Here is a 20,575-nt window from a genome sequence, read left to right on the forward strand (position 1 = left end):
TAGAAATTTTTAAGTGCCATTAGAGATTTTTAGGTATGGCATTCAGTGTGCTGATATTTTTTATTTATTTAAACATTTTAATAGGTTATAAGATAACATAGAATACAAAAGTAAATAGGAAGACACAGTGGGGAGAAAGGGGGCAAAGAAAGATGAGGAGGGACTCAGAAAAGAAAAGAAGGCACATTGACTTCTGACTCCCTCTGTTGCAGTAAAATAAAGCTATTTCTATAAAAATATATCAATCTATTTGGCCAGTATGCATTATATTTGTTGTTATGATTCGTTGCAAACAACCAGATATTTAGATTGGATTTGATATTTTATCCATTTATTTCATTCTTCCCAGTTCTTGTTTTCGTTGTTGCTGTTGTTGTTGTTGTTAACAATAATAGTAATTACATTTTGTTTTATGTTTTTGGGGCTTCAACTATCTACAAACAGGTAATAATGATGATGACATTTCCGAAACAATTATATCTTAAGTGGACAAATGGAACTTTTCTTAAGACAGCCTTTCTCAACATAATATTTTTCAGATGAGCTGTATCCTGCCTTCCATCATCAAAATAAATAGTGATTATGTAGGGGAAGGATGAATTGAAGACAATAGATTCAAGATCCCATATGGATCTTGACAGAGTAGAACACTGAGTCCTATCTATCCTGTTTCCCTGAAAATAAGACCTCCCTGGATAATGAGCCCAATCGGGCTTTTGAACTTGTGCACTAAAATAAGCCTGCCCCAAAAAATAAGCCCTCCCCAAAAATATTGAAACCCAGCTGCAGCCAAGAGGTGACCATGCTTGCCGCTTCCTGCACCTCAAAAATAATAAGACCTTGGAGGAGGAGCCAACGTCACGACAAGATGGACGTACGGTTCTTGATGCTCTGAGATCGCAGCCAATACTTTTTCCACTGGGTGGTCAAATTGGACCTAAACTGTCCTGAAGAGATGGTGAACAGGAAGAATACATCTTGCTGACCTCAGGGATATCACAAAATCCCTAAAAGAAGCAAGAGAAGTTCTTCAAGCCGGCAACAAAAAATCCAGCCAAGGCTGACAAAGTCGGGGCAGCTCCAAAATGGAAGGATACAGAAAGAGAAAGTGTTTCCAGCTGGTGAGGAACTTTTACTGTTTTAAAAAGAGACTGCCTATAAAAACTTAAAATTAATCTAAATGGCAGTATAGAAGAATCAAGCGCCAGAATTAAATTTGGAATGGCTTTGGACAGTGGTTATCTTACTTTTTAAATGCTATCTTTATGGATGGAATTTATGCAAGCCTTTTGAAACGGATGGATTAAGTTTTCTTCTAATTTTTCTTTTATTGTTCTCTATACCCTGTGGACCAAAGTTTTCCTCTTTCATTGTTGTGGGTATTTTTCTAATTCATTTAAAGATTGGACTCTTTTTTTCTAACTTGAAATACAAAAAAAAAATACAAAAGGAAAGTAGATTTTCAACAGTATTACCGCTGCTCGGAGGCTGGGAGGTTTTGTTGATTGGTGTTTGTGTATTGAAAATGGAACACTTTTTTTTCTCCACGGATTGTTTTGACGGCACTACAAGTTTTTACTGCTTGGCTACAGAGTGATAAGAAGAGAAGCACACGGATGTCCCTTTGAAGTATATATTTCTAATCAGTGAAAAGTGAAAACAACGTTCTTAGTGAATCTATGCTTTAATTTTATTAACCTTCCAAGCTAGAGCAGCTGTGTTTGTTAGAATAGCACAATTTCAAAAGAAAATAGAGGTCTCAAGTTTGCAAAAGATACTTTCAGAAATACAGAAATTATCAAATACATATGAAAGAATAGAGAAAAAACTTAGAGCACATAACAATAAAATATGATGAAGTTGAGAATGTCTATCAAATGCAAAACGGGGTGGTTGAAACTAAAAAGATCGAAGTGGAAAATGAATCGGCTTATATTTATGGTGATTGGTTTGTCTCTGAAAATGGAAAGAATGGAATACTGAAAGAGGAATTAAATGGAGAGGAAATTTATCCCAGAAGGCAAGATACAGAAGAAGAAAAAACTAAAGAATCTATGGATTTAAAGAGAGAAATTCTATTAGCAAAAGCATTGATAACACTTCTGACAATCAAAGATAAGCTGAATAAGGAAACAGAAAGAAGGAATCAAGATTATATGAGAGATCTTATAAGGAAGGAGTTGCTAAGAGAAGTCTATACAAAGCTGACCAAGAAGATGATTAGAGGACTGGCACCACAAATGGCAGAAGATATGAGACTGTTTTGCTATTGGAAAGATACAGGTTGATAGATGGAAGAATATAATTTAAAACTAGTTAAACTTAGTGAAATTTATTGATAATAGATATAGCTAAAATAAATAACTGATAATGTTACTAATGTATACAATGTGTAGTATTATGATGAGTATAATTGGATATGAATATTGAATGGCACCCATGAAAAGAAGATTAGCAATCCCTACATAAAGGATAATAATAATAATAACAACAACAACAACAACAACAGAACTAAGTTAGATACAATTAAAGTTTTGATTATTAGGGGGAAAATGTTGTGATATAGGATATAGTCAAATAAAGGAGGGATAAAAATAAAAATGTATATATAGATATGGGTATAACATAGGAAACTGGATGTAAACTTTAAACAGTGATTTGGAAAGGAGGATTAGAAAACTTTCTTATTAAATATTATGGATGTTTACCTAGAATAGGACATAAGGATTTAGTGTTAGTGGAGGATTTTAGAAATAGTAATTGAAAGGCCAGTATGTGGTTATGTATTAAATTTTGGTATATTTTATGATGAATGACGCTTAAGCAATTATAGTCAAATGAAAATGGAGATATGATGATGGTGACATGTATAAATATTTGAGTCAAAATACTTAATATGAATTATGTTTGTTGACTGTGGAAGAGATGCACGAACGTCTTTTTGTAACCAACTGATACACTTTCTATAGCATGTAAAGAAGGATGTTGTATTTGTTTTAAATTAAAAATTAATTTTTTTGTTAAAATAATAATAATAATAATAATAATAATAATAATATCTTCCCAAAAATAAGGCCAAGCGCCTATTTCAGGAGTCAAAAGAAAATAAGACCCTGTCTTATTTTCAGGGAAACACGGCAACAAAATAAAATTCAATGTAGAGAAAAGTAAAGTCTTACATTTAGGCAATAAAAACCAAAAGTATGCACATAGATTGGCTTAATAGCAGTAACTGTGAGAGGGATCTTGGAGTCTTAGTGGACAACCAATTAAATATGAGGTAACAGTGTGCGGAAACAGCCAAAAAAAACCAATGCAATCCTAAATTGCATTAACACAGGGATTCAATCAAGATCATGTGAGGTACTAATACCACTCTATAAAGCCCTAGTAAGACCATACCTAGTATAATGCATCCAGATTTGGTCACCACACTATAAAAAAATGTTGAGATGTTTAGAAAGAGTGCAGAGAAAAGCAACAAAGATGATTAGGGGACTGGAGACTAAAACATGTGAAGAATGGTTACAGGAACTGGGCATGGCTAGTCTAGTGCAGACAAGGACCAGGGGCGACATGACAGCAGCAATCCAATATTTGAGAGGTTATCACAGAGAGGAGGGGGGGGGGTCAACCTATTTTCCAAAGCACCTGAAGGCCAGACAAAAAATAATGGAAACTGATCAAGGAGGGATTCGAACTAGAAATAAGGAGAAATTTTCTGACAGTTAGAAAAATCAACCAATGGAACAAGGGAACCAATGGCGCCTTCAGAAGTTGTGGGAGCTTTATCACTGGAAGCTTTCAAGAGAATGGACTGCCATCTGTCAGAAATGGTGTATGGTGTCCTGCTTGGGCAGGGTGGTGGTGGTTGGAATAGATGACCTACAAGGCCCCTTCCAACTCTGTTATTCTGTTTAACTGCCATCTGAGATTCCTTATTATTGTGAATATTATAATAATAACATCAGCTACAATAACACTGGCATTGACAAAATCACCCTCAGTCAATCGCAAAAGGCAGATTTGCTCTGAACAGTTTACATCCTTTAACAATACCTTTAATACCATCAAGCAATAGCATTTGCCCATGCAAAGCCCTGTGAAGGACTTGATAGGTGGATAACAATGCCAAATTCTAAAGGTCTAGCCTGACTGTGCAGCTGCAATAATACAGCAATGGCCATTCCCTTTATGAAGATGATTATGTGAAAAATTCATATGGTCATCAGCAGGGAAGCTTAGCTCAAGGACATTTTTTTTTACTTGATTAAGGCTACTGGAATTTTCAGTTACAATCTAATTTTTTTTTAAAAAATCTCAGTGTTCAATGTTTGTTTATAAGATTTATAATTTTATTATAGCAAAATATCTTATACAACGTTGGGTGGCTTGCCTTAGCGGTAAAATCAATCACTTAAAACATAGTAAAATGGTCAAACAAACAACAAAAACCTGGCACCTTAATCATACCCTCAGGATGTCCTGCAGCAAGCTCCAATTACCATTGTTCAGGACCATTTACCATCATATTTTGCACCAACATTTATATAGTAAAACATTTAATACCTGCTTCTGATTCTCCATCTGGACATAAATTACATTAGAATAGGACCCCTATCCAGTTTTTAAATAATGGACCAAATTTTCTGTCCCAGAATAAGAATTGTTGGTCCATAGAAATCTAATAGTAGCAAAATTGTTAGTGGTTACCAGAAATATTGATAGACTACAGGGTTTCTTCAAAAATAAGACAGGGTCTTATTTTATTTTGACCCCCAAAATATTGGTTGGATCTTATTATCAGGGAGGCTTATTGTTTTGGGGTTGCTGGGTGGCTGCTCTCTTGCGAGCGGGCACCCAAAGAGCCAGGCACAGCCTCAGCGGCAAACGGCCACGCTCATGAACAGCCACCCGGCAATCCCCTTTTCAGCCAGGCAGAGCGCTACTCACAGACCCAGTGATATCCCAAAGGCACTAAGCCACATGGTGCTCTGCCCTGCCCCCAGCTCCTGTGGCTTGACGCATTTGGGATACCCTTAGGTCAGTGCATGGTGCTCTGCCCAGCTGGAAAGGGAAGTTGCACAAGTGTCTGTTCCATCCCCAGCTGGTGTGCCTCCCAACCTCACCATGCCCTGGCCCAGCTCTCCCTGCAGGGCCAGTATGCTGCTGCTGCGCTCTGAGCATATCCTATTCTACGGCTTCCAAACTCCGGAGATCCTCAGCCGAGTCTTTCTGCAGCGGCCGCTCTGGGGGTACGCTCTATGGTTGTGAGCTGGCTGAGGCAGAGCATACTCCCAGAGTGTATTCCCAGAATGGCAACTTCCGGAAGACTTAGCATCCTACCTCTGTGCTTTGGAAGCCACAGAAAAAGCCATGTGGCGGCAGCGGCAGCAGAGATGCCCTGGCTCTGCAGGGAGAGTTAGGCAAGGGCATCGTGAGGCTGGGAGGTGCCCAAGTGGGGAGCAGAAAAGCCACTCGCACAACCCCCCTCTCCAGCCATGCAGAGCCCCATTCACTGACTAGGGGCATTCTGAAGGCACCAAGCTGTGGGACCCAGAGGGCGGCGAACAGGTGCTCACACGGCTTGGTCAGTGAATGGCACTGTGCCTGGCTGGAAAGGGGAATTGCCAGGCGGCTGCTTGTGAGCGTGGTCACCTCACGACTGCTGTGTAGTGCTGCTGTGACAGTGCAACACAGCCGTTCGACCCTGAGGCTGTGCCCGGCTCTTTGGGAGCCTACTCACAAGAGAGCAACCAGCCGGCAACCCCGTCTCCAGTTGGGCACAGCACCGCTCACTGACCTAGTGGTATCCGGAAGGCACCAAACAACGCAAGCCTTTACCCCCCCATTCCTGCAGCTTGGCGCCTTCAGGATACTGCTAGGTCAGTGAGTGGTGCTCTGCCTAGCTGGGGGGTGGGCGTGGAGGGGGCTTATTTTGGGGTGAGGGCTTACATTTTTGCCAACCCGAAAAACGTGGCATGGCCTTATTATCAGGACATGTTGTATTTTTGGGGAAACACAGTATAACGTTCTACCTAACAAAGGAAATTATTGAAGAATAAAAGGATTAATCCTCGTTATTTAGATTGATATGATGGAGAAACAAATAAGACCAACTGACAGGTAGTTTATAGATTAGAAGGTTCGTCTGACTAATTTATCATACATGTAGGCAGCCAATGCTAAATAGCTCTCATGCTTATTAGTTGTGGGAGTAGAATGTTTCATTTAAATTGCAATAAACTTAATGTACTGAAAACATATAAAAGCTAATCAGAACCCAATTTCCTCCGCATTTTCATAACCATTAATGCCCACAAATGAGAGTTTTCTGTTTAATGAAATATATACAATGCAATTAGTTGTTGGGTATATTGATGAATTTATTTTTGCTATTTGTGTTCATTGAATACATTGAATATTTTAAAAACTAAAATATATAAAAGTACTTTTCTGTGACATTGTAGAAAGTGATTTTACTGTTCTACTAACAACTATGTTCTCAGCAAGAAATTGTCAGTTTTGAAATTGACCAGTATAAGCTAAAAGAAATCAATGTTGCCCATTTTTGGGAGCTATATATTCTTAAAATACCAGAGTTTAATTTCCTTAAGGAAAAATATCCCAAAGTATCCCAGTGTTTCAAAAATGATTTGCCATACAATACAGAGGACCTATGTTTGAACAAACATAAGTAAAATCTATAAGGGACATTTAGTAGAATTAGTTTTGGGACATCTTATGTCATGTGACGTATCACAATTTTTCCCCCTTTACTAAACTCGGGGTGGGCGTGGCCAGAACATGATGCATCTGGCCCATGGACAGTGAATTTGACATCCCTGTCCTAGATTTATTATCATAGAAGAATCATATATTATCTAAGAGGGAGATAAGATAAAAAGCAGGAATCTTGATAGTTATGCCAAGTATTGAAAAGGATTCTTTTTTATTTAGATAGGAACTTGTTTCTGTTATGAAGCAGCATGGATGTGAGGTTCCTGGATGAACTATGAATAGGCACCATTCACTTGAGTTGCAGGTAGTCCTATAGCCTTGAATATACTGGCCACATTGTTGCAGAAGCACAACCCATCTTGCTGATCGAAAAAGTTGGAAAACGTTGGTGACACATTCTCTGAGATGTGACTTGCACTTTCATACAACATATTCTACCCCTTGAGCCTAGATATCAGAAGCTCAGCATGGGACTTGATGAGATCAAATTCTCTGATCAGATTGTTGAGATCTTTCTGTTTGGGGAGGTATTGCTTTCTCTCCTCAGCCACATCTGTGAAATTGTAATCTGTATCTGCAATATCCTCCTCACTGTCTGACTTGCTTCTCGCTCTTGAAGATAGCTGATCCCTCTCGGAAAGATGGGAGTAGGTAGCTCAGGGCAGTATGGTACTGGGGCAATGAATGAAGAAATGTCTTGATACATGATAAGAGGTGTGCTCTTGTCATTTTGTTGTTGGAAATGTCCACCATGCAGAAGTAACAGTTGCTTGAGTGGTCAGTTAGTTCTCATCACATTCTTGAGATAGCAAACTTCATGACTCTTTTGTCCCCTGTACCAACCTGTAAACATGGCAGAATTATATATTGTTTTCAAAAAAATTGAAATTTCACACATTATCTAATTTTGTATTTGTATTTATTATACTTGTATGCCGCCCTATTCCCGGAGGGACTCAGGGCGGCGAACAAACACATGGGGAAGGGGGCAATACAAAAACAAACGAGACAAACAGGATACAAAGACAAATTAAAAACTACACAACAATCAACAATTCGAGTGGGGCTGGGAACTCATCAGCCCCAGGCCTGCCGGAACAGCCAGGTCTTGATGGCTTTGTGGAATTTTGTGCAAGATATTACCATAGGGCTATGCTGATGAATTTGTGGCACATATGCCATAGGTGGCACATGGAGCCATATCTGACAGCACACGAGCTGTCAGCTCCAGCTTGCATGCGCACACTGGCCAACTGATTTTCACCCTTCAGGAAAGTCTCCAGAACCTGGGGAAGATGAAAAATGGGCCCAACCGGGCTAAAGGAAGTTTGGAAGTGATCCGGTTTTGGCTTCCGGGAGCTGAGGGAGGCTCTTTTCACCCTTCTCAGGCTCTAAGAAAGCCTCCAAAGCCTAGGGAGGGTGGAAAATGGGCCCAACAGGCCTACCAAACTTCCAGTAGGTTGGTTGGGCCCCTTTCTCCACCCTCCCCAGGCTCTTGAGGCTTTCTTGGAGCCTGGGGAGGGTGAAAACGGCCTCCCTCAGCTCCCCCAGAGGAAATACCTACCTCAGCTTGTAGGTGAGCAGTGTGGTGCACGTAGGGGGGTTTGTGCATGCATGCTCATGTGGGGAGTAATTTGCATTATGGGTGCTTGCACGTGCGTGCGCTATTGCATGCGCACGCTCACATTTTTGGCATCCAACAACAAAAAGGTTAGCCATCACTGCTATAAGGTATAAACTATATATTGTAGAACACTAAAAATAGTGAAATTTTTCTTAATTGTAACTCTTACTTTGTAATAAATCAATGAAATTCCATCTAGTGAGCAGCTATTTTTCACTTTACCCTCAAGTTTTGTTCCAGTGTTTGCATGTGAAATGATATGCCCAGGGGGTTGTCTTGATTCCCGACAGGGATGCTGAATTATGCTTTGTAGGTTTCACACATCTTAACAGATGCTTTCATGGAGTGCTTTTTCACTTTTGTCTTGATAAATTGTCCACACATGTAGCAAAATGCATCTGCTGGGTGCAAGCAACCTTTTAATGCAATCTAAATCAGATTCACTATTCTCTTACTCAGGAATTAGACAAACTAATTGGTTTTGGGCACTTGTACTTTTATACTTCTATGGATACTCCTGGATGATCCCAGAAAGTGTTAGAAATTTCTAAAAGATTTTAGAAAGTTCTAGAAAATTCTGGCCAATTCTAGAAACTTCAGGACAGTTCTCACAATTCTGGAATATTCTGGAAATTACTCAGAATTGGATGTGAATCGAGACTGTTACATGGTATTATATACAGTACGTGGTTCAACCAGGTCATTGCATCACTTGAACTGTATCTGAATTTCTGCTCCATTGTCTACTATTTTTTTAATCTTTCTCCATTTCAGTCAACATATGACCACATGGTGGGAATAAGAGCACTAATGTTCTCATCAATCAGGAGGAATAATTGTATAAATATTAGCTCAATTGTAAAGCTTTCTCAAGTTCCTTTCAAATTTTGTTCCATAATTTTGGTCTCAAACTAATTTGGTCATGACCCAAAACTAATTTTGGAAATTTTAAAAAAATGGCACGGAAGGGTAGAACGGCCATGAAAAAAAATTGTTATTTTTTTGGTTGGAATCCAATTTGGTCGTTGTCAGAAGCATTTGTGACCAGAGGTTCTACTGTAGGCAATTTGGGGTCAGTGGTGGGATTCAAAAATGTTTACTACTAGTTTGGTGGGTGTGGCTTGGTGGGTGAGGCATGGCTTCGTGGGTGTGGCAGGGGAAGAATACTGTAAAATCTCCATTCCCATCCCACTCCAGGAGAAGGATACTGCAAAATCCCCATTTCCTCCCGAACAGCTGGGATTCGGAAGCAGAGAATAGATGGGAGCATGGCCAATAGAGGTGGTATTTACTGGTTCTCCGAACTACACAAAATGTCCGCTACTGGTTCTCCAGAACTATTCAGAACCTGTTTGAATACCACCTCTGTTTGGGATGCGTTGGGTGACTGAAGCTTGTGAAGGGCTTTGTTTTGTACAACATTTTGCCATTGAATTCTTTTAAAAAAAAGAAAACTAAAAACACTGCTTTGGTATGAGATTTCAGTGGAATGGAAAATGGATCACAGTATTTGCTTATTTTACAATATGTTCGCTTATATACTTGTTAAAAACAACATCTGTAACTTGCGATTTAAAGAATGCATAATTATTTTTGTTTTTCTTGTTATCCCACTTTAGAAATATGCAATGCATTTTGTTAAAATATTGTAAAAGGGCGTTTTTCTATGTTATCAGGGCATACTGAAATCTATAATGATGTATTTGTGTGAATGAAACATATAAGACAGCAGAACATATAAATTAAATATATTGATTGGCCATTTACGTGTGCAATATGCTTAATATTTTCAATAATATAATTTTGTTGTATATGTAAAATATGAAACAAAGCTATATTCCCCCCCTACTTTCAGATGGAAGCTTAGGCAGACAATTTTTGATCACATCCCACCCACCCACTCTCATCTTTTTATAAAGGTAGTGGGAGGAATGTACTGATTTTTTAAAAAGAAGGACAATAGTTAATGTAAGGGCATGTGCATTATCTCAGCTCAAGATATCTAGTGCATTTTAAATGCACATGTTCTTTATTTTCAACTAACATCACAAACTTCTTTATGTTGCTTTATTGTTGTAATTCAATATGAATCATATTATTTCTCCTAATCCCTGAGTAGTATAAGCATTCCAAATAAAATTCTACAAGCAGATTATACTTTAAGCAAGTAGGTATTTACTGAGCAATAAATCTTTAGAAAAAGTGATTCCTTAAATAGCAGTATGTAAATTTAATATTAATTATGATTGTATAGGCTTGGTTAATCAAAATACATTATACTGAAGTAAATCACAATTTCAAACACTGTCTGTTATTCAATACAAATTCAACACCAGAAATAATGTCCAATGCATACATTCTCATCAACTAAGCTCTTGGTCCATAAGATATCTCAGCTGATTAATTATACATTCAGGGAACTGTCTGTGATAACCTCTTCAGCATGTTCATACTCTAGAGCTTTTGAGATTATATCTTCCTGAATTTCCAGCCACCATGACCAGGAATTTTATGAGCAGCTATTCATTGTTTCTGGTGATCACCTACCTTTAATAAACATCTACATTTTGTTTTGACTTGTCTACTTGTTCATCATGATTAAGTTAGTCAATATTTGATACCTTTAAAAAAGGCAAACCCATCATTTCTGATGATAGTTGTTTTAAGGTGAACTATTTTTATAGACAAATCACTGATTCTAAAGATGGTAATATTAATCATTGTTATAAACATACATTCCTTCACTTAAAGGGATGTGGGATTTTTAAATGTTTATGTAACAATAATTTTATAATTGGTATGGAATCCTATAAAATATATATATAGCAATTATTTGTGTAGTTTCCTATTTAGTAGAATTAAATTATTTAAATCTTGTTAAAAATCTTTTCATTTTCTCATTGACTTAATCCCAATGAATACTATTATTTTATAAGGCATTTAAGTATTATTGATCACCATGCATTTCAGTTCTGTAGATATGTTGAGAATTACTCTTAGAACCTGTTACATCATTTCAATGATCTTATTTTACTATATTCTGGAAGTTTATTTGACATATCTTATTTCCTGCATGTATTATATTTGGTACCACAAGAGGATGAACCTCATATAAGGAATAACTTTACAAATATTGCACAATGATTTTAAATTTTACTCTACAGAAAAAATATTTATATTTTCATTGTCTTGATTATCCTATCTTAATTAGTTGTTGGATAGCCTATTTTATAATCTTTCTGTACTTTTTAAATTTTTCTGATCACAGATATTTCAGCAAACAATAATAATTAAGGGAGAGATCCCTTTGTAATAATTTGCATGGAATCAACTTAATCCTGACAAGTTTGAGTGACTGTGGGTTTAAGGGTTCCATGTTTAGTGGTTAGATTAAAGGCCCCAAGTGTGGTTTGAGCAAGATGGCTATTTCCTTATCTGTCAGAACTTTAATTGCTGGAGACAACTCCTTGTGAGGAGTAACTGTCTGGAGCACTTGTGGGCAACTTCCAGTCCTTGCCTTGTTCACAAAGGAATTACAAAGAGCAAATTTATTTGCCATTCTTCATTCCATCATCGCTGTGAGCTCTGCTTTTAGTGGAGGTGTCTTTAGTTCATAATTTCTTCACTATAAGTCTCGGTGTGCAGGACAATTTAAAATGCTGGTGGTTTGAAATAATCTTTTAAAGATTCCTTATCAGGGGCACATACATTGCAAATGGCATGCTAGTATCTACTATAAGAACATTTTTTTCCAATTGAATGGAATATTGGAAAAATATGAAAGGGAAGTCTGTCATCTGGATATCATTTTAAAAACTGAACACAATGGGGTAAAATTGGTTGTCATCAAAGAAAGCAATTTTCAATTTGCAATTTAATGAGCTTATATGCCGCCCAATCCCAGAGGACTCCAGGCAGCTTACAAATACGAAATAGAATAAAATAACACATAGGGGAAATAAAGATACACAGTTTAAAAAACACACAACATACATTTGTCTTAAACGGGGGTTGGACCTGATTTAAAAAATCAGCAACCCCAGGCCTGTCGAAACAGCCAGGTTTGTGGGAAGGGTCTGGATCTCTGCCGGTAGATCATTCCACAGAGCCGGAGCAGCTACAGAGAAGGTTCTCCCCTGAGTGATCGCCAGCCGGCATTGTCCGGTCGACGACACCCGGAGGAGACCCGAAGTGCACAATGTATCTTTATGGAAGATGCACTTAGATATTCAATTAAAATGTTGCTGATTTTTCATTCTGCCCTGATCTCTCTTTTCCTGGTCAGTTATCTAAAAGAATATATGCAATCCACTCTGTTCTTTCCCCAGAACACACATAGACACAAACAGTACTGCAACATGAAAGCAAAGCAGAAAACATAGCAGAAAGAGATTCAGAATGTTTCTTCATTTTCTTCAGAAAATATTGGTGTCGCTTATGGCCACGGATGGAAAACCATTCCATAAGCCGTACAGTTTTCCAATTTTTGGTGGTGGTGGTGGTGGGATCTGGTTTCGCACAAGCTATTTCAGGTAACCTAGGCATACCATCTATCTAGATGGTAGAAGAAATACCAGAAGTAAAGAAAAAAACTTGTTTTGAGGCAAAAGAATGTTGTCATGTATTAAGTACATTCTTCTCTCCTCAGGTTGTTTTGAATGCTGTATCAAGTGCTTGGGGGGCATTCCTTATGCCTCTCTGATTGCCACCATCTTGCTGTATGCTGGGGTTGCTCTCTTTTGTGGGTGTGGACATGAAGCACTCTCAGGAACAGTGAACATTCTGCAAACCTATTTTGAGATGGCAAGAGCTGCTGGAGACACTCTTGATGTTTTCACAATGTAAGTCTCTGCTTAGTCTTTTATTACATTGTTTAAATACTGCTGTAATAATAAATGTAATGTCTAGACTCTCCACTTCCAGAATATCTGTTGAGAAAGCAAGTTAATTATAATATCTTACACTCTGTCAAATAGAAGGAGTATCAAACACTTCTCTTTACATAATTGTTTCTTTTAATGGCTTTTTCAGTCTGAAAAACAGATACATGCACTACAATTGGCAGTGGTTTAAATTTAAAGACAGAATGCATTTGTGGAAGGATACTGACAATAAATGTATTTGACACTCTCCCTACTTAAAGTGTGATGTGTGGTCAAACCATTAGAATAACAATAAGCTTGATTGGCCTTCAACTTTCCCAAAGTCTATAAATACCATGAATTACATAATATTCCCTTACCTGCTTATGCCTATATGTACTCGTCACTGTTTAAAACAATTCTTTGTCAGTAGTCAAATGTATACATACACTGTATTCATCATCAATCTTCATTGGCCAGTCTCAGGCCCACTTCATTCTTAACAGTAGAAGAATGATAACTCATCTGTTGCTTGCCAACTTAATAAAATGATTGTTGGCCCCTGTCCATTGCTGGCATTTTTCCACTGCTATTTGGAGCATGAGGCACCTTCTACAATTGTTTAAAGAATGTGTTTAAACACATAATGTCTAGTACAATAGGTTTCATGAGCAACGTATAAATAGCTCAATTATCAGTGATACATTATATTCATCATTAAAATATAAAAGACCATCATTCACAATTTCTTATTTCTTCTGTTGCTTTTCCTAAGAAAGATTTAAGCTTTAATACAACCAGTGAGAGGATATATAAATTTAAACTGATTTGTGCAACATTGGTTGGCTATTTGTACACAATGAAATTCATTTTACAAATGCAAAATAAAATGGCTAAAAAGGACAAAAATATTTTTGTTGTCCAAAACTCAATTTGAAGGCCCTAAATATTTTTCATAGTATTGTATTGTATATCATTCTGAGTGAGTGAGAATTAGGATTAATTAATCAGGACTAATTTACAAAAAATGCCCACAAACTGTTTTCCTCTGTTCTACATGATGATATGTGATCTGACTTGTTGCCTCATTGTTTTCTGCCTCCCCAGATATCAAATATTCTTTAATATTTTGTAATGATTTTGCAAAAACCTTGCTGCAGATTAAAATTGCTTGAATCATTTTCATTAGTAAATCATAAATAATTAATCAAATCCTCTGGCAGAATTTTTTAGCTGATAGAGCTTCATAAACACTGAAGGATTCATATTGTAGAAGACTAGAAACAAAAACGACTTGTTTCAGGCTCAATGCTAAAGCACATGAAATACATTCAATATTATAGTTATGGCAAGTTCATAAATAAGCAGCATAAATATACAACAAAGGCAGGCTGTGCTTGCGCTGCTTCTTTTCTCTTTTTTGTTCCTACTTACCAACCCATAGGCAGAGATAGAGGTTTTGGCAATTCTCCATACCATGGTCTTTATATGTTGATTGATCTAATAAGTATAAGCTACTGTTTCATTCAAGGAATCTGAAATCCTCATGACCCTATTGTAGACTACTTAGCTACATGTTAATTAGTTAACTGTACTACTAGACTCAAAATAAAGTGATGGGTATAAATTCATTTGAACTATTCTGTAAGATCCTGTGGTCACATGACTGCAATTTCTGAAGAGGTGTTTTTTTTTTGGCCCGTTCACAATGTTTAACAATGTTAAAACCACAATGTTCCTTTCATGACCAAAATGTTGTAAAACTGGATCCAGTCATGTGGGTTCCTTAACTTACCACTGTAACAACTTATAACTGGAAATTCAGTCCAATTCTAGTCATATGTTAAGAACTACTTGTATGTCCTGTATGTGTGTGTGGATGGATGGATGGATGGATGGATGGATGGATGGATGGATGGATGGATGGATGGATGGATGGATGGATGGATAGATAGATAGATAGATAGATAGATAGATAGATAGATAGATAGGCAGCTGGATTTGGATTTGGGTTAGTTTAGTTTAGTTTAATTTCAGTCTATAACTGCAGGGGAATGTTTGTATAATTATATACTCTTGTATTATGTTCCTTTCCTTCCTTAATCAGCAATGTGCATTACCTCAGTTCCTTCAAAGTGTGATAAGCCAGCTTTGCTGTGTTTGGGGATTCTTTCTGCCAAGGGCACACTTGAGGTCTCCTCTATGCCAGGACAGTTAAGGTGACCAAAGCAAATGGAAGAGTTCAAATCAGTCATTAACCATGGCACCTCTTGAGTGACTAAGAACCAGTCACTCAACCTGTTACGAGATAAAATTAAAGGAAGCAATGCTATGAATGCAAACTGATGGTGTTGGAGGAACAGAAAGATAAAAATCTAAATTAGAAAAACAGTATTAACATCCACTTTGATGCCACAATTGGACACTGCAAAATTACAATTGGGGAGGGGAATATTATTCCTCACTACCTATATGCATGGCAGGACTGTTAATATTTTAAAGATACAAATGAAAATAGGTTAACTATATCTTCAGTGAAATATACTGCTTAGCTCTCAGGCTGATGCCTCCATTATTCTAATGCTGGTTACCTCTTTCTTATACTTCACAAAGTAGGAAGCTGTAGTTAATCAATTGTGTCCTTATTCCATATTAACAGTTAGCAATCAACAGTTACCTCGTTAGTGTATGCATATGTGGTTCTTTCTCGTATAGGCATCTGCTTCTTTGTTTAGAATATTATACATTGTCACCAACCATAAGGCAGCTTTCCTAGAAAATTCTCTAATTTCATGCTGTCTGGTTCATTATTCTTCTATTCCTATGATTTAAAAGCAAAACAAAATCCTAACTCTAAGCTTATAAAATATTAATAATGACAGGATCCCTCAGCCTTTAATCCTCCTTTAGAGCATAATCAAGCCAAATGGCTCAGTACTGATGTAGGGAAAATACACTGTTTCTTTGAATGAATAATCTTGAGAGCTGTGGAAGTGGCAATTTAAAAATAATTAGCCCCACTAAGAAATATATCCTTTTATTCTGAATCGTATTTATTCAGTTGTTTATTCAATAAAAGCAAAATAAAATTATTAAAGATTGTATCCTGTAATGCTCTTTACTTGGACAAATCTGTTTAAATATAGATACAGGTTGTGCTGCAGAATTGCAAAATAAAATCCTTGAACATATCTTGATTATATACAAGTCTCAAGAGAGACATGAACATAAACTATGTCACAAACAGAGCTTGAAAAATGCTTTCATTATGCTTACCATCCATTAGCATTTCAAGTCATGGATTTCTGAGGTCAATATCGTTGCTTATTTTTCTTTGACACATACTTAAGCAAAACTGAAATATGAGTTCATAGGAGTATTGGTAATTGCGTGAATTTGGACTATGAAAAGAGTCCCTGCCTTTTTTAGCATTAATTTTAATAGAGCAACTTTTATTAAGAGTCAGAAATATGTTCATGATCAGGGTTGACTGTTCCATTAATTAAAACAAGAGACATCCCTTAGGCAGCAGATGCTTTGAAGCTGTGGAAAACCTTATTTCAATTTTTTCCTTCCATAAGCAGGATCCTGGGATAGGAATAGTTATCATGAAAAACTATATCATAATATCACAATGCAAGCCCAACTCCTTACATTCTTATGTGAGACATCTGAACACAAGTACAAAAATCACAACTTCATGACACAAAGTCATGTGCCACATTGCGCCTCCTATGGGTGCTCAATATTGAAAACTTCTGCAATATTGAAAATGACAGCTTTGATTTCCAAGATTAAGAAGGTTTACTGGAGACATCTAGTTAACATTTGTGGAAAAGGATTGAGAGTTAAAATTGGGAAAGCAGATAAGAAATCAAACTGTTATCATTCCAATTCTCCTCTTAAAATAAACATTGAAAGATCTGAAACATTATACAGTGTAATTCCTAAAATTCTGATAGTATGTACAAATGCCCCATGTAAACCTTGTGTAGTCTAGTCTTTTTAAAAATCACAATCATTATTAGAAATATGGTAAAAGAACTCATTATTTACATCTGCTCCTAAATCATCCAAATGTTGTTGTGTATTACTGTTTCTGCAAGGAAAATAATTAATCAATTAGTTTTATAATACATAAAACAAGGGATGCAGTAAATAATAATGTAAACAGGCCTATGAAATAAATACATTAAAAAACTTAAAATCTCCTTCAAGTTTAGTGTAGGTTTCTGAGTAGGGTCATATCTTGTTCAGGACTGATGTAATAAATATAGGATAAATGAGTGGGGTTATGGAAAGAGTGACAATTTCTAATAGAAGTAGGATAGGCATTCTTTGCGGATTTTTCCTAGAATCCCCAATCTTTTCATCAAGATTGTTCAGGAAAGTTATAAAAGTTATAAAACCACTTGCATCTTTGTAGCAAGTGATTTAAAGAGATGAAACTGAAATAATTGTGTTCCCCCCCATTTAGTCTGTTATTTTTTTTCATTACTAAAAGCCCTTCTATTCTAAAATCTTGCCTGACTTACTGTGCATTATGACATTGTATATATAGAAGATGACCAGGCTGAGCCTGAGGGAGGAATTAAGCACATCAACAGTCTCAAGTCCCATCGTTACCACAAGAAACTAAATCCAGCCCACCTTGAATTATGTTGACCCTTTCTACCAGCAATTTGCTTTGACTGTTAGTAGTTCAATTCTTGTAGAGAGCTTTAGCAAGTACTAAACCTGTATGCATTTGAGACACCTTGGCTCTGTACTTAGCTCACATAAAATTCAGCTTTCCTCAATCTATTTTCCTCCAGATTGATAAAACCACATTTCCAGACCGGTTATGTCAACATGAGGATCATGTTGAAGCAGACTGCAGTAAAACTTAGTTTTGGTGAATAACTGCTAAAGAGATAGATAGATAGATAAATAGATAGATAGATAGATAGATAGATAGATAGATAGATAGATAGATAGATAGATAGATAGATGATAGATAGATATGAGAGAGAGAGAGAGAGAGAGAGAGAGAGAGAGAGAGAGGGAGAGAATGATCAAACAACAAGGATTGCCTTAATTGTCCAAGTTCTATAGATCTGCCTGATTCTTCCAACAGGTGCTGATTGTACTTTGCTGATAATAATAATAATAAATATTCAGTTGTATGATTATTTTGAAGGAATGTCATATTTCTCCGAATAAACTCTGATTTTATGTCAGTTGTGTTTTGTTGATTTGTCATTCCTATGTGTGTGTGTGTTTGGTGTTTTATGGACTCAATCTCATTCTTTAGCATAAATGTCTTAATAGTTTCTCATATTCATAAGTTAAAACGTATAAATGAAGCATTGTTTTGATAAAATTGGTATAAACCAGAGAAATGTATTTTTTAAAATAAATTCAAACCATTTGAATATCATTCAAGCCTTATTAACATTGAATTCTATTAATTGCAGGATTGACATTTTCAAATATGTGATCTACGGAGTAGCAGCTGCCTTCTTTGTTTATGGTATTTTGTTAATGGTGGAAGGATTTTTTACAACTGGTGCCATCAAGGATCTCTATGGAGATTTCAAAATCACCACTTGTGGCAGATGTGTCAGTGCTTGGGTATGTTAGTATGACATTCTTGATTGCATAACTGTCATAATATGCTAACTTCAGCAGGATCAATGTGCTTTAATTTAATCCAGACAAAGTTAGACACTGTCTATAGACTCCAAGTATCTCTCAGAATGCATGTCTACTAAAATAGACTTATAGTTAAGATTTAATAAAAAATTCAAGTTATAATCAACAGTTCTTTGAAATTGTGATATTTTTATTCATTATCATAAATATTTATTTGTCACTAGCACATTATTTTGTTACAGAAGAAATTTTACACATTTGATACCTTTAACTATATATCGTGGTTCTTTTTTTATCTAATCTTGGGGCTTGTTGGCTAGAAAATCCAATCTGTTCAATATGAACAGGCAGTTCTTATTTGAACTGCCTTGACCATAAACGTAGCAGTTTTACTCATAATGTATACCTTACAGTGCAGGATGGAATAGGAAGATGTATGATTCATGTCCCTGTTGGTTGTTCTTTCAAATACGGATGTCGAATATCTAAGCCTAAAAGAGACAGCCAAACAAAATATGAGAAATACCTTCAATGATTAGGGCACCACATATACACATCCTCTCATGATATGGCAGGTGATGAGACTGCCCATATTTGGCATGGAATCCCACAACTTAAGTGTGGTGCTTGAATAGGCCCTTCTTAAGAATTGTGTCAAACTCATTGGCAGGTATTTGTTTACTTGGAAAATAGTTTTGTTCTCGGTCAGTCAATTTAAAGACTTATTTTTTGCTAATAACTCGCTATCTGTTTCAGTACTGATATCTAGGACTCTGCTTAAAAATGTCCTTTTGAGGGTTGCTAAGAGTAAATGCTGGGTGAAAAACCCATGCTGTGAAGTAATTTTACTAAAGTGGCTTATCCAGGAGGTGGATTGAACCATGCTTATCCATTCTACTAAACATATTTTGAGTAGCCTATCAGAGTCCATCTAATAAATATACAGTATATAAGACTAATGCAAGATGCTCTCTTTAATTAAATAATAAAAAATAATCACAGTGTGGGTCTTATAGTAATGATACTATCTGGGGGACAAGCATAGCACAAGGCGCAAAAAAACACCAGATTTCATATTTTCTCTTTTGGAGATATATATTAACTGAGCAAGATATTTACAATACATTTATAATAATTTATATCTAAATTTGACAAGCATGGGAAGCCATAAATGTGGCTTTAATTTTAAAAATAAAGTATTTTAACTGGTTCCATTTTTGGTATGAATACCACATTAATTCAGTTGGCGTATAAAAACATTATGTCAGTCTCTGAAATTTAATCTGATAAGAAAGACCCGTTTTTATCATGCAATTTGTGTACCTCATGTAAGTTTCCTGAGGTATTTTATTTTTCATTCCTTATTCAGAAAATTTATCAACAAATATATTCTACTTTATCTTTACTTTAGTTCATATTTTTGGTTCTTATCTTTGATTTTCAATTTCTCAAAAAGTTTAGAATTGAGTAATTGTTTAACAGAATCCTTTAATTATTCATAGTCTATTTCAGAAAAAAATGAAGTTTACTGTTGTTATTTTTAATAGCATTTGGTGACAACCTAGTTTCTCAATAAATTGATTTTACCACCAAATTGATTATTGATTTTTGTAATAAATTTGCATACATTATTAATCATTAATGTTATAGCAATGTTGCCATTAAAACTCTGTTCTATAATCTGCAAGCATCTTCCTTTTAGCTACTCACACCA

General features: G+C 36.2%; 1 protein-coding gene across 3 annotated transcripts in view; it reads left to right on the forward strand.

The window, feature by feature from the left end:
* GPM6A (glycoprotein M6A) overlaps positions 1-20,575 on the forward strand; it is a 194,926-nt gene that overhangs the window by 152,488 nt on the left and 21,863 nt on the right. For all 3 annotated transcript variants that reach the window (XM_014055258.2, XM_014055256.2, XM_014055257.2), the window contains 2 exons: positions 13,014-13,206; positions 18,684-18,840. In XM_014055258.2, the coding sequence (XP_013910733.1) occupies positions 13,014-13,206; positions 18,684-18,840 (350 nt within the window). The remainder of the gene's footprint in view (positions 1-13,013; positions 13,207-18,683; positions 18,841-20,575) is intronic.

The sequence above is a fragment of the Thamnophis sirtalis genome, unplaced genomic scaffold, assembly GCF_051295495.1.
Source record: "Thamnophis sirtalis isolate CommonGarterSnake01/CBP01778 unplaced genomic scaffold, rThaSir2_p1.2 scaffold_10, whole genome shotgun sequence".
NCBI classification, from domain to species: domain Eukaryota; kingdom Metazoa; phylum Chordata; class Lepidosauria; order Squamata; family Natricidae; genus Thamnophis; species Thamnophis sirtalis.